Here is a 13223-nt window from a genome sequence, read left to right on the forward strand (position 1 = left end):
TAAGAATTTATGAATTAAATAAATAAACTTAAATAACTTATGAGCTAAATGAATAATTTTGAACCTAGCTATATTTTTTTCAATAAAAATTATAAACTCTTTGTGAGTCCTATCTACAAAGTTTGTGTGAATCTTTTTATTAATAAAATTATTATCAAACTTTTAAAAACGAATAAATAGATTTGTAAGAGTTCGTTAACGAAACAAATAAATTTAAAAATATAAAAATATCAAACAAATAAATAAGTTTGAAGAGTTGATAACATTTACAGGAAGAGTTGAATTTGAATAAGCTCAAACTAATAAAATATTGAATATGAATAGCATTTTTAATAACTTAATTTATTTTAAATTTAATTTGATTTAATTTAATTATTTTATTAAATAATTTTAAATGAAATGATTTTATTTTTTTAAGTTATCATCCTCTATTCAACCCTGGAGCAATAAAAAAATATATATCTCAATTATCGAAAATATATAGATAAATAAATCATAAAAAATATTTTATTTTAGAAATAATTTATATCAGTTACAAATTGATTTCAAAATTTATAATTTTCAAACTGCTGTGAGAATAAATCTCAAAAATACTTGGACGGTTTACCATTTCACCATCTCAGATTTACCATTCAATTAGTAGAAAAATAGAATTAGTCTTAGGATCAACATAAAAAATTAAAATAAAATAAAATAAATAATGACTAACATATGAAAATAAGCTTTTAACTCAGTTATATTAAAATTTAAATTTTAAATCTTAAATTAATAATATTTTATACGTTAGCTTCTAGATCAGACTGAGCAGGAGTATTAAAATAGAGGTCATTTCGGTACAGAATCCAATCGATTCAATATTATATTATACTCAGTCTATTTGTTCCACTGTCTCCTTCCTGCCAGTAGTCAATAAAACGAGACTCCCTCAATCTCTCTCTCTCTCTCTCTCTCTCTCACCCATTCCTTCTGCCTTGTCCTCTTCTTGCTCGCTTCTCTTCACCAATTCCATAGCGCAGGGGAGAAGGGAAAGAACCCGAAGGAGAAATTGGACGCAACGAGGGCGAAGATGGGAGGCTGCTTTCGCTGCGCCGGAGAGCCCAAGACGGATGACAAGGACCCGCCCAGGCCTTCTTCAGGTACCTGAAGAAGAAACTTACGGAAAGCTGGGTTTTTTCACCTGTGTTCTTGAGATATTTCGTCTCCGCTTTTAGTGTTTTCTGTGTTTCTTTTTTCCGTTACGGTGGACAACTGGTTTTTGGTTAGCAGTTGCTAGAATTGAAATCAAAGTTTGGTTTTTTTTACTCGGATTGTTTGGGTTTGAGTTGTGGATCAGTTTCTTGGGGGAATCCTTCCCTATCCTTGATGGTTTCGCTCTATAATCTCCTACTCGAGAAAGGGCGGCGATGATTGATCGCCTACCGATTCTCTCCACAAAACCTCTTTTGTTACGGCAAAATTGCGCATGTAGAATACAAGCTGATTTTGCGTGAATGTATTGTGTGCATCATTTAGACACGGAGTTCCCAATTTCCCATTTTGCATCTTCAGGGACTGAGTCTAGGTTCCGTAAGATCACATTAATTGGATGGGTTTTTCTGCTGGATCTTGCAAAACCTAGATCTTTTTCTTCTCTGGAAACGCATAACGAGCTTTCTTACATACTATTCTGGATCAGCATAGTTTTTCCAATCCTTTCTTGTGCTTTGTGCTTGAGCTCTTTGTGATTTCCAAATGGTAAAATGCATTTCAATCAATGATGGTGGAATTCTGAGTTAACGAGAGATGCCAATCTTTTGCAACCTTGTTTTTTCTTTTGTAGTTGTTGATGTTTTCATTTGTTGATAAATGTTACCCTGTAAATGTTGTAGGAGATAAGTCCAGGTCCAGTTCATCTTTGAATGCCAAGCAAGGAGCCTCTGTGAATGAACAACAAGAGATGTTAAGTGGTGGATCTGACCGTATTTCTGCTCAGACATTCACATTCCCGGAACTGGCTGCAGCAACAAAGAATTTTAGGGCTGATTGCCTTTTGGGCGAGGGAGGTTTCGGTCGAGTTTATAAGGGCAGGTTTGAAAGTAACCACCAGGTTAATCCATGCTTTGTCCCAGTCTCTCATCTCCTTTGTTCTGTAATTACGTCAAGGAACTTACTATGCCTAAGACTAGATTTGAAACCAATTGGCAATAATAGCAGCAGTAAAATGTGTTAATTGTTTTATATTATGTGAGAAATTCATGTCGATGACTTATCAGTGCAACACTTTATTTGTGTGACTGTTAATTGGGTTATATAAAATTATTATCCATATAGGCAGATTACAAAATATATAAATTTACATCCTTCTGATGTATACATCCTTAATGGCTTAGTGGTCATAAATTTCAGACTATAAACTTATTTTGACAGGTTGTAGCAATAAAGCAACTTGATCGTAATGGATTGCAAGGAAACAGGGAATTTCTCGTTGAGGTTCTTATGTTGAACTTGCTTGATCACCCCAACCTGGTTAATCTGATTGGCTATTGTGCTGATGGAGATCAAAGGCTTTTGGTCTATGAGTATATGCCTTTGGGATCCCTGGAAGATCATCTTCATGGTACTCGCTTACATTCTCGTAATCATATTTGCAATATGTAAATATAAGTTCTATCCACTGAGAAATATTGATATGGTTACAGCAGACCTTTCGCCAGATAAGAAGCGGCTTGATTGGAATACACGAATGAAAATAGCAGCTGGTGCAGCAAAAGGATTAGAGTATTTGCATGATAAAGCCAATCCTCCTGTTATATACCGGGATTTAAAATGCTCTAACATTTTGCTTGATGAGGGTTATCATCCTAAGCTATCTGATTTTGGCTTGGCAAAACTTGGCCCTGTTGGCGATAACACTCATGTATCGACAAGGGTGATGGGTACGTATGGATATTGTGCACCTGAATATGCAATGACAGGGCAGCTGACACTAAAATCAGACATGTATAGCTTCGGAGTTGTCCTTCTAGAGCTTATTACCGGAAGAAGGGCCATTGACAATTCTAGAGCTGCAGGAGAGCACAATCTCGTCGCATGGGTGAGTATATCTGCATTTGTTTGTGTTCAGTGTCCATTATTGTTTCATTGTTAATATTGTTTTTCCTGCCGTCTAACTGTTTCACATATTTATCTACGATTTTAGCTTTAAGTTGAAACCTACAAATTCTATAGTGTCAAATTTCTGTAGTTATCCTTTGTTGAGTTAAAAAGGACCGACCAATCTGTGGTATTTCGTTGGAAGATTTATGTTCTTCTGAACCCCCTTTTTTTTCCTGTTTTAAGATAAATTAGATGGTATTTAGATAGCGTTTTGATGAGTATTTCCCGTCCCAAATTGAAATAATTATCACCAGTGAACTCTAGGAACACCTGTAAGAACTTTAATTGATTCGAGGTTCATTTAGGTGATCTTAATCCAAATATAGACCTTGTGGAATTATTCTTAAAAGTGAAAAGGTTAAAAATTCAAAGACTAATTCTCCTTTGGTGATTCTTAATAATGAAGAACCTCTTTCTTGAACCTTCAATATAAGATATGGAGATGAACCTTTTTTTTTTCCCTTCTCAACCGAAGAGAACAAAACTGAGCTATTCCTTTTATGTTTTTTTTTCTCCTCAAAACTTGTATTTGCTGCTTCTTATTGTAGGCGAGACCATTGTTCAAAGACCGGAGAAAATTTGCACAGGTGGCTGATCCAGTTCTTCAGGGCCAGTATCCTCAAAGGGGTTTATACCAGGCACTTGCTGTCGCTGCAATGTGTGTACAGGAGCAACCTGCAATGCGGCCACTCATAGCTGATGTTGTAACTGCTCTTAGCTACCTTGCTTCTCAAACATACAGCCCCGAAAGCCAACCGGCCCAGAATACATCTCGTTTGTCTGCTCCGGCCACACCTCCTCGAGTAAGAAGGGAAAGTGAGAAGAGGCTAGCACGTTGAGTAGCAGCCAAGCAGCTCCCATCCTTTAAATGGTGAGTTGTCAACCAGGGAAAGTGCCATCTTTTGATCGAGGAAACTCGTCCCTCTGTTTGTAATTTCCTCGGTGTCCGGTGTCTGTTTTGTTTCATATTTGATGCCGAGTTGGTCTCTTGCGCTTGGTAAAAAAAAAAAGTTTGGTTGAGCAGTAAATTCTTTTGTTTATTGTATATATGAATTTGGATCCTCATAGAAAAGAGCATGTAATGGACAAGAAATCTCTTAGCTTAGCAATACTTCCTTTTATTTCAGAATTTATCAAGATGTCGCAAACTCAAGTGCTTGTGCTTGCTTCGGTCATTGGGAAATTCTAGGGGTTAAAATGATCCAAAATTTAACTGAAATCAAGGGTAAAAAGGGTTGCAAGGAGAACAATGGAAGGCAAAACCTCATTGTTTGCGACCCAAAGAAGAACAATAGTGCCCTTACTGTTGCAGTCTGATTGCTATGGATCGCTCGAGGAAATTGTAGTAGAGAAGAACAATAGTCTCATTGTTTGTTGATCTTCTTGATTATTTATATTATCGTCCACGGCAGTTCTTTGGAAGTAACAACATTGTTGATTTGTCTCTTATTATTTATTTTTTGGCAAAAGTTAAAAACACGTTTCTTTTTATTGAAATCATTAAAATTATGTCTCTTTTTATTTATTATTAAAACAACATTCTATCTTGTAAACTTTTTTATTTTCAAAAATATCTTTAGTTTTCAATAATATTATAACAATTGAAGCAATACTTTTTTATTTTTAAAAATATCATTATTTTCAATGATATTATGATTCTATAATTTTTATAATATAATATTAATAAATATTAATCATAAATAAATTTTTTATTGTATTAACTAGAATTTATAATTATTTTAATATAATATTTAATATTATTGATAGAGATAAAATAGTAACAACTATCATATAGTATTATTAATGTTAACCAGAATTAAAGTATTTATATTGTAAGCCGCCACGATTTGTAATTGTTACTAGTTATAGCACACATGCCAATTTTTTTTCTTTTTCTTTCAATTTTTAATTTTTATTAGAAAAAATTAAATAATTACAATGGATTTTTTAAAAATGAAAACTTATTCTTAGGTAAATATGTAGGATTGAGACGTGTTGAGATGGTGAATAGCACTCATGATTTTCACGTTCGTTTTTCGAAAAACATAGAATACACAATGGAAATAAAGAAATAGAAATCACAAACATACTAAGATTTATTTGGTTCGGAGATAGTGACGACTCCTACTCCAAGACCTGCACTTGAGAGTTTTTTTATTGGGCAATCACTATAGTTTCAGAAATTCAAATTCAAAGATGAAGTACAATAATAATGTAATTAAAGACAATTATACCGATGACTTTGGAGAGTTGGAGATGCGAGCTTTTAGTCATCGGAGTGACGTTATAGCTTCATGGACTTATCTTTGGAGTAGCGTGCACTAGAGAAATCGTTAGAGTTCATTTTTTGAAGTATTTTGTCGAGGCCTCCTTTTATAGCCAAGTTGAGCCTGATCCAGATCCATTAATCTCGGGATTAGGTTTGACTCGATGTTGATCGGTCGACCGATCCCCCTGATCGATCAACCGAACCTTCTAAATCTGCCCTGCTTCCAATTCAGATTCTACCACTTTGGATAAAGCCTTCATTCAGTCGACCGATCCCACCGTTCGGTCTACAGATCTTGCTATCCTCGTTGACTTATCTAGTTCAATCAACCCAGTCCGATCAAGCCGTTGCTTATCCACTGTCCGCTCGACTGAACCCGAGGTTCAGTTGATCGATCCTTGGTTGAAACTTAGCTGCAAGCTGATTTGATCTCTAGGGTTCGGTCGACCAATCCGGACATTCGATCGACCAAACAAGGTAAAATCCGAACCTACAAAACTGCTAGTTTCTTGCAAATAGAGTTAGAATAATAGGCAAGTAATATATAAAAGTAACTTTTGCAGCTTTTGGACTGTTCGGTCCTAACTTTAAGTTTCACTGAAACTCTAGGTCGGACTAATGCCTACTGTTCCATCTTCGAGGAACACATCCTCACCTACTCCTCTCAGGAGAGTTTACTTTTTGCCAGACTAGTCCTTTAGATCGTCTAGACTTTTGCTCAGCATCCGATACATTAGGACTTCATACTGAACATTCGATCCCGACCCTTCCCGTCTTCCACCTGGTGTTCACAACCCCCAGGATTTTCACCTAGAGTCGATTTTACCCAATGTTTTTGACCCACCAAGACTTCACCCAGTCCCCCAGACCAGGACTTCATTGTCTAACCGTAGTTAGGACTTTTCATAACCTAGGGTTACCTCCTCCTAGGACTTAGGGTTATCTCTCCATAGAGTTTTCTACCTGCCTAGAATCCACTAGGACTTTTACCTAAAAATACTTAGAACTTTCCTGCAAGCTCAATCACACTTGTTAGATCACAAGATATTTTAACTTTTGAACCATTTGTCATTATCAAAATTTAGGTTCAATCATCTAATGCTCCTTATACCAACAAAATCAATTTTGAAATGATCTCATTCCTTTAAGTAGATAAATGAATATAGCCTTGTAATCCCTTCACTGGTTACCTTACGTGATAGACTAAATAAATGGTAATAGGGGCTGGAGCTCTTCTATCTAATTTTTGTATTCATTGAATGCAAGATCTACTAGGTAAACATAACTTCTATATTTCTATACTTAATATTATGAATCGAAGCTTCAAGATGGAAGATGTGTTATGAGTATGCATATCTTTTATATAAAAAATAATGAGAGAAAATTACTAATAAGTCTTAAAATTATTTTCAGTGTGAAAAAAAGACATTAATATAATTTTATTTTGAGGTTCATCAAAATTAATTAGTAAATGGTTAAGATTCTTAATAAAATAATAAGATAATATAATATTTATCAGTGTTAGACCTGAGACAAAAAAATTCATATTATAACAACTATGAATTGTAGTTGCTATAATATAGTTGATCAGAATTAAAGTATCTATGATATAGTAGTTATGATCTTATAATTATTATAATAACATTAAAAATAAAAGATATTTTTTATTATAATTATTATAATAACATTAAAAATAAAAGATATTTTTTAAAATAAAAATGTACTGAGGTGAGATGAGATGGGATGTTGTTTTGATAATAAAAAAAAAATATTCTTTTAATAATTCCAATAAAAAAGAATGTTTTGCCCTATTTCTTTTACCTTTCAATTTCAAATTGTGTGTGACAAAGACTAATTTATTTTTTAAGTTAACCTAAAAAGATTAAGTTAGTTTAAAATAGAGATAGAAGAACTACAAGTTCAAATTGAGGGTTTAAGGGCTTGTGCATTTGCATTTCTCATGAATTATTTTCCAATGCAAATATGCTCATTGCCCATAACATTAAAAAAAAATATATAAAGAGAATATTTACAATTTAAGAAATACTAGTAACTATAATTTAATCAACAAAGCTATTATAAAAATGATATACATTATATAACGATAATATCAAAAAATATGATTCAACAATAGTATTTATAGTACAAGAAACAAAATTATAGAAAAAAATGAAAAGATAAAATACCACCTCGTCCCAGTATAAAAATTCATATAATTAAATTATAAGAGTTTATAGCTTTCAGATTTCATCTCTTGATTAAAATGACCAAGATCCTTTTTCAACCTTTGGCAAATGGTTAGGTAGGAATCTCTCTTCTTTCTCAAATTTTTCTACAATAAGATTGAGACAATAGACTCTTAGTTTAATTCGATTGATCACATCAAATTATAATTTTTGATGATAAAATAAATTAGGAATATTTAAATATGGATAATTATTTATTCAAACCTTTTTGATTTCTCAAGCAAGTCAAGTGTGTTGCCTCTTAAGGTACTCAAGCTCTCTCTAACTTTTGTGAGTAATTTTGTCGTGTGAAATTATGATGGCCAATCTACACAATATCCGTAATTACTATAATCATTTATTTACATTCCATAATTAAATATCCATCAACATACAATTATGTCCATCAACATATTGTAGATTAAAATAGATATTAATAAAATCCTTGACCTACAAAGTTGCAATCTTATCCTTCCAACCACACTATATTCCCATACGGGTTATTGTCAAAATGAATTTACCTATATAATTTATTCAATCATAATTTCCATAACTCAATTGGACTCCAAAATTTTTTGAAACAATTTGTATATATAACTATAAATATAAAAGATTTAAAATAGCATCGGCTGGTTTTCTTTGAGTCCAATCAATAATGAAAATTGAATTGAATATATTTTCTCTTTAATGGAGAATGACGGATTCCTTGTTGAACATTTATATAATTTAATTATCATCGACACGACCCAATAAATCTGTATATAGCTTTTAATTAGCATCAACAATTGATAAATTAAAATCATGCATATTTTAATTAAATATATATAAATCTCTCAGGTCTAAGGATAAAAAGAAATGTGTGAAAAAATATAGTTTTGACAATAACACTTATATATTCTTTAATTGATCCTATTTAGAGCATGTACAACTTACATTGCATCCATTTGTTTGGTTACGGTCACTACCTTAATGATGGAGTAAATCATACTATCTCATAAGGGCACAACAAGTGTAGGTTATATATATACATTATTTTATAGACTAGAACAACTTGGATATATAATTAAATTATTACTCCCCACTAATGATCTTTTAATCATAAGTATATTTTAATAAAAATATCCAAGTAACATCCAATTGATATCACATACCAATAAAATATACCCATAAATATAATATACACATGAATACTATTTAAAGAAATTGTTTTGCGGGCATATAATTTTAGCAATCTCCCACTTACACTCAAAACCAATCATACATGTATTTTACACCCATAGCATCAATATGCTTCTCAAACACCTTTTGAGAAAGTGATTTGGTGAACAGATCTACTACATTATCAGCAAAAGCAATTTTAGCTATTGCAATATCTCCTATATGTATGATGTCACGTATCAAGTGAAATCTACACTCAAGATGCTTTGATCTTTGAACATTTTCTTTTTGTCTCTAAACAATTTAATTCCAAGAATAAAAGATGCTTCGCCAAGGTCTTTCATTAAAAAATGATTAGACAACCACAATTTGACATATGACATTACATCTACATCATTCCCAATAAGTAGGATGTCATCTACATAAAGAACCAAAAATATAATGGAGCTCCCACTAACCCTTTTGTAAACACAAGGTTTATCCATGTTTTGTGAGAAACCAAACTTTTTGATTGCTTCATCAAAAATAGATATTCCAACCGCGTGATGCTTGTTTAAGACCATAATTCATTTCCATGAGATATGTAACCTTCTGGCTGATCCATATATATTTATTCTTGAATATTATCATTCAAGAAGATTATTTTGACATCCATTTGTCATATCTCAAAATCATAATGTGAAGCAATTGCTAAAAGAATTCTGATGCATTTCAGCATTGCAACTGGAGAAAAGGTTTCTTCATAATCAATACCAGCTTTTTGATTATAACCTTTTGCCACGAGCCTAGCCTTGTAGGTCTCCACATTTCCATTAGGTCTCAATTTTCTTTTGTAGATCCATTTACAACCTATAGGTTTGAAACATTCAGGTTGATCTACTAAACACCAGACCTTATTGGAAAACATTGAATTCATCTCTACCTGCATTGCCTTTTTCCAAATTTCTGCATCTTTATCTTTTATAGCCACTACATAAGTTGTAGGATCTTCATAAGACTCTGTCGATTCTATTTGATAAATATCATTTAACAATGTGAATATAGTTGGTGGCTTTATTATCCTATTAATTCAAGTTGGCTCTTGTGTTTCAATAGGTTTGTAAGATAAAGAATCTGATTCTTTATTTGCCCCAAACATTGGTCGATCACTGTGTTCTTCAAATGCAACACTAGTTCTTTTTTCATTCAAGCTATAATCTTCTTCAAGAAAAGTAGCATTCCTACTTAAAAACACCTTTTGTTCAGTAGGATTATAAAAATAGAATCCAGTAGTCAACTTAGGATACCCTATAAAAAAACATTTATCAGTTCTTGATCGCAACTTCTCCAAGTTAGACTTTCTAACATGAGTAGGACAACCTTATATGGACTGTTTTGAGTATCCACTCATGTGGACAATTAAGCTCTTTTGTAGTCTTAGTACTGAGTTGTTTAAATATTAGATTGGTATATGGAAATTCATCCCATAATTCTTCTAGATTGTCTAGCGTATCGTAGGATATGTAATTTTGGCTTTCAGGATGTAGATTATACTGCTAGTATGAAGGTTGCAAGAAGGAGTTTACAAGACTAAGTCAGAAGAAGGGATAACTTCTTCTACATCATCTATAGAAACAATAGAGTAGATGGAGGATGTGTCAAAAACATCTGATTGTACTTCTACTAAATCAAGATTTGTGCAGGTAACTAGTTTTACTTCTCTGGTATATAAATTCTTTTTATTTAGGTAGACAGAAGATAAATGTCCTGGTTCATTACAAGCGAAACATGTGATGATATTAGCATATGTCTTCTTTGGTTTGAACTTTCACACATGTTTTTTTTTATTTAGATAGGATTTCTTTTCTCTACTTTTTCTAACATAGTACGCCTTTTTGGGTTTTATTGCCTTGGGCCTTGATACCGATCTTCTGGGTATTCTTGATGAATGATTTAGTCTTGGTCTAGGTTTAGTGAGACCATATTGTTGAGGGATACATATTTGGCTACAAAATACATATTGTTGATTTTTTAGTTGCTTTTGTATGTTGATATATTTTTTTAAGTATGGAAATAATGTGTTGGATTCTTACTCCAATGTTATCGTATTGTGGTGCTACATTCATATCTGTCTAGGCCTTATGTATTTCCTTTCCTAAATCTCTTGGAAGCTTGCTAAAGAGTCTTTCCCCTAATTCTGGATTACAATAGTTTCCTGAGACTGCTGTTAATGCTAAGAAGTCATTACAAAAAAGTTTAATCCAGTTCCAACTAAAGAGTTGTAATTGTTCTAAGTCTCTCATAACTTCTCTTTGTCTTATATCTAATCCAGTGTTAGCGTCTCTGGTAGTAAATAACCTATGAATTGTATAGAAAAAAATTAAGTATATTATTTCCTTGTGAGGCCATCTTGGCTACTTCCTCAGGATATTAGTTTTATAAGCTCCCCATGTTGCCCTGACAACATCGCCTAGGTAATTTTCCCCTACTTTTATCATGGTTTCTCCTATTTCTATGTCTAGTTCGTGTATGGCTTGATAATCTCTTTTCACAGAGACTATCCACTATTCTAAATAGGTATTATAAAGTTGTGGATTCTCACATTCTTCAATATTTAATAAGACTAATTTTTTACCAAAATAAGTAATTTCGGGTGGTCTCCTTTTTCCTATTATTCTCAACAAAGGATTATTATTAGTATATGGGGTAATCTTTGTTCTTGGAGGATGTCCTTCTCCATAATCCATAATTCTCATAGAGTTTTCAGGGTATCTTACTTGTAATGGTTGTGGTCTGAAATTACTAGTGTTACTAGATTCGGCTGGATTTATTAGGTTTACTGTTGAAAAGTAATCTTGCTTTTTAGCAATTATATTATGGTCCTCATCAAAATATAACATCCAGTCAGGTTCTAATTTATGGTGTAAAAGGTCAAAAGTTTCTAATTCTTTTAAATCTTCTTTAGTGGAATAAGTAGATATTTCAAATGGGATGTAAACATATTCGTTTAAGTCATCATAAAATAAATAGTTATCAACATTGTTGTTTGTATGATTTTCCAGTATGCTATATTCTATGTTCATTAAGTTCATATTAGTTTGATTTTCTTCATAATCTTAGCTTTTTCTTGTGATGTTGAGGGTTTGTAATTATGAAATCTTAATATGGAGCTACCGTGTCTATTTTTATAAATAATGGATTTCGTTGGTTGTAAAGTTTGTGGTTTAGCGCTTAGCTCCAAATTAAGAGTCCAATCTAATCTGGCAAGTAAAGTAGATGAAAAGTCCTTAGGTTTAAGGAAATAAATGCCTTTTCTAGTAAGGGTTTCAATAACATTAGTAATTTGAATTTTAAAACTATTGTTAATATTTATCATTATTTTTCCTAGAAAGATTATGTCTATTTGGATATTATGTCTTTGAAAGTCTCCATACCCTTTGGCTTGTACTGAAATTTTAATATGTTCTATAAAGTCTAGGATTGTCATATTAAAGTTTGGACAGAAATATGTAATTCCTAAATTGCTATTCATATTGAAGGTTGTAGCAGCTTGTTCTTTTAATTGGGCTAGTGTTAAATAGTTAGGCCATTGTGGGTTTTTGTCTATTAATGTTGTAGAACAGGAAGGAGACCCATGAGTTCCTTCAGTAATTTGTGCATATGTAGGAGTCTCTTTAGTTTGTGAGTTGGTTGGGTTTATCATCATGGTTGTTATTTTTAATAAAGTGTTGATAAAAAAATTAGCACCAAGTTGGGCTCTGGCAGCATTAAAAGTCTCTTTAAGTGAATAGTACCCTTTAAAGAAAGGATGTTCTAGGCCTTGTATGGCCATATTTATTTCTTCCCAACTAGCATATACCCCAGCTTGTGGTCAAGAGAAGACTACATAACAATAGAATTTCTTGTCTGCTGGCTTTTGTATGGTTGTTAGAAAATAGTTTGTTAAAGCATTTATAACTACTATCATATGTCCAGAGTTGCCAGGAATGGTTGGAATGTGCCAAATGTTATCAATCAGAGAGTGTTGTATGTGATCTAATTTGTCTCTAAATATAGAGCGAAACTGATCTTCCTGTTGTGTGAACTATTGTAATTCTTGAGTTCCAAATCTTAATGTTTTAGTAGCAAATGATGTTCATACCTTCCTTGGTCTATCCATTACCTAAAAAAAAATTAGTAGAGTAAACGAGATAAAGTATCAGCTAAAGAATTGTTAATTCCCTTTATATATTCTCAGTGAATGCTTAAACCTTTATTAATAATGGTATCTATGAATTTTAACCATCTCTTAGTACTTAATCCTTTAGTTTGTTGACTATACTTGACTATAGCTTCACAGTCTATTCTAATAGTAATTTCTTGCTTATTGCAAGTGAATAGTCGGAAGGCTTCTAGACAATAAACAACTGCTAATATTTCAAAATTTAGTGAAGTTAAATGCCCCTTTTCTTGAAATT

The 13223-nt window shown here is 32.4% G+C and overlaps 1 protein-coding gene across 2 annotated transcripts; it reads left to right on the forward strand.

Moving 5' to 3' along the window:
• The first annotated feature begins 888 nt into the window (after positions 1-888).
• LOC121984320 (probable serine/threonine-protein kinase PBL7) lies at positions 889-4268 on the forward strand. Of its 2 annotated transcripts, none has more exons than XM_042537201.1 (5): positions 889-1136; positions 1869-2086; positions 2407-2596; positions 2682-3073; positions 3684-4268. In XM_042537201.1, the coding sequence occupies exons 1-5, from the start codon at positions 1067-1069 to the stop codon at positions 3972-3974; spliced, it is 1161 nt and encodes a 386-aa protein (XP_042393135.1). In that variant the 5' UTR covers positions 889-1066; the 3' UTR covers positions 3975-4268. The 2 variants fall into 2 exon arrangements, with proteins under 2 accessions (XP_042393135.1, XP_042393134.1); XM_042537200.1 differs by having other exon boundaries at positions 891-1136; positions 2679-3073.
• Positions 4269-13223: the final 8955 nt, after the last annotated feature.

This window comes from Zingiber officinale, chromosome 5B (genome assembly GCF_018446385.1).
Source record: "Zingiber officinale cultivar Zhangliang chromosome 5B, Zo_v1.1, whole genome shotgun sequence".
In the NCBI taxonomy this organism is placed as follows: domain Eukaryota; kingdom Viridiplantae; phylum Streptophyta; class Magnoliopsida; order Zingiberales; family Zingiberaceae; genus Zingiber; species Zingiber officinale.

What these genes read in the sequence shown, in the direction of transcription:
- LOC121984320 (XM_042537200.1), top strand. Translation starts at nt 1,067, where the DNA reads ATGGGAGGCTGCTTTCGCTGCGCCGGAGAGCCCAAGACGGATGACAAG. An exon ending in GGTTTGAAAGTAACCACCAG is followed by an intron (nt 2,087 to 2,406) that starts GTTAATCCATGC and finishes TTATTTTGACAG; the next exon opens with GTTGTAGCAATAAAGCAACT. An exon ending in AGCACAATCTCGTCGCATGG is followed by an intron (nt 3,074 to 3,683) that starts GTGAGTATATCT and finishes TTCTTATTGTAG; the next exon opens with GCGAGACCATTGTTCAAAGA.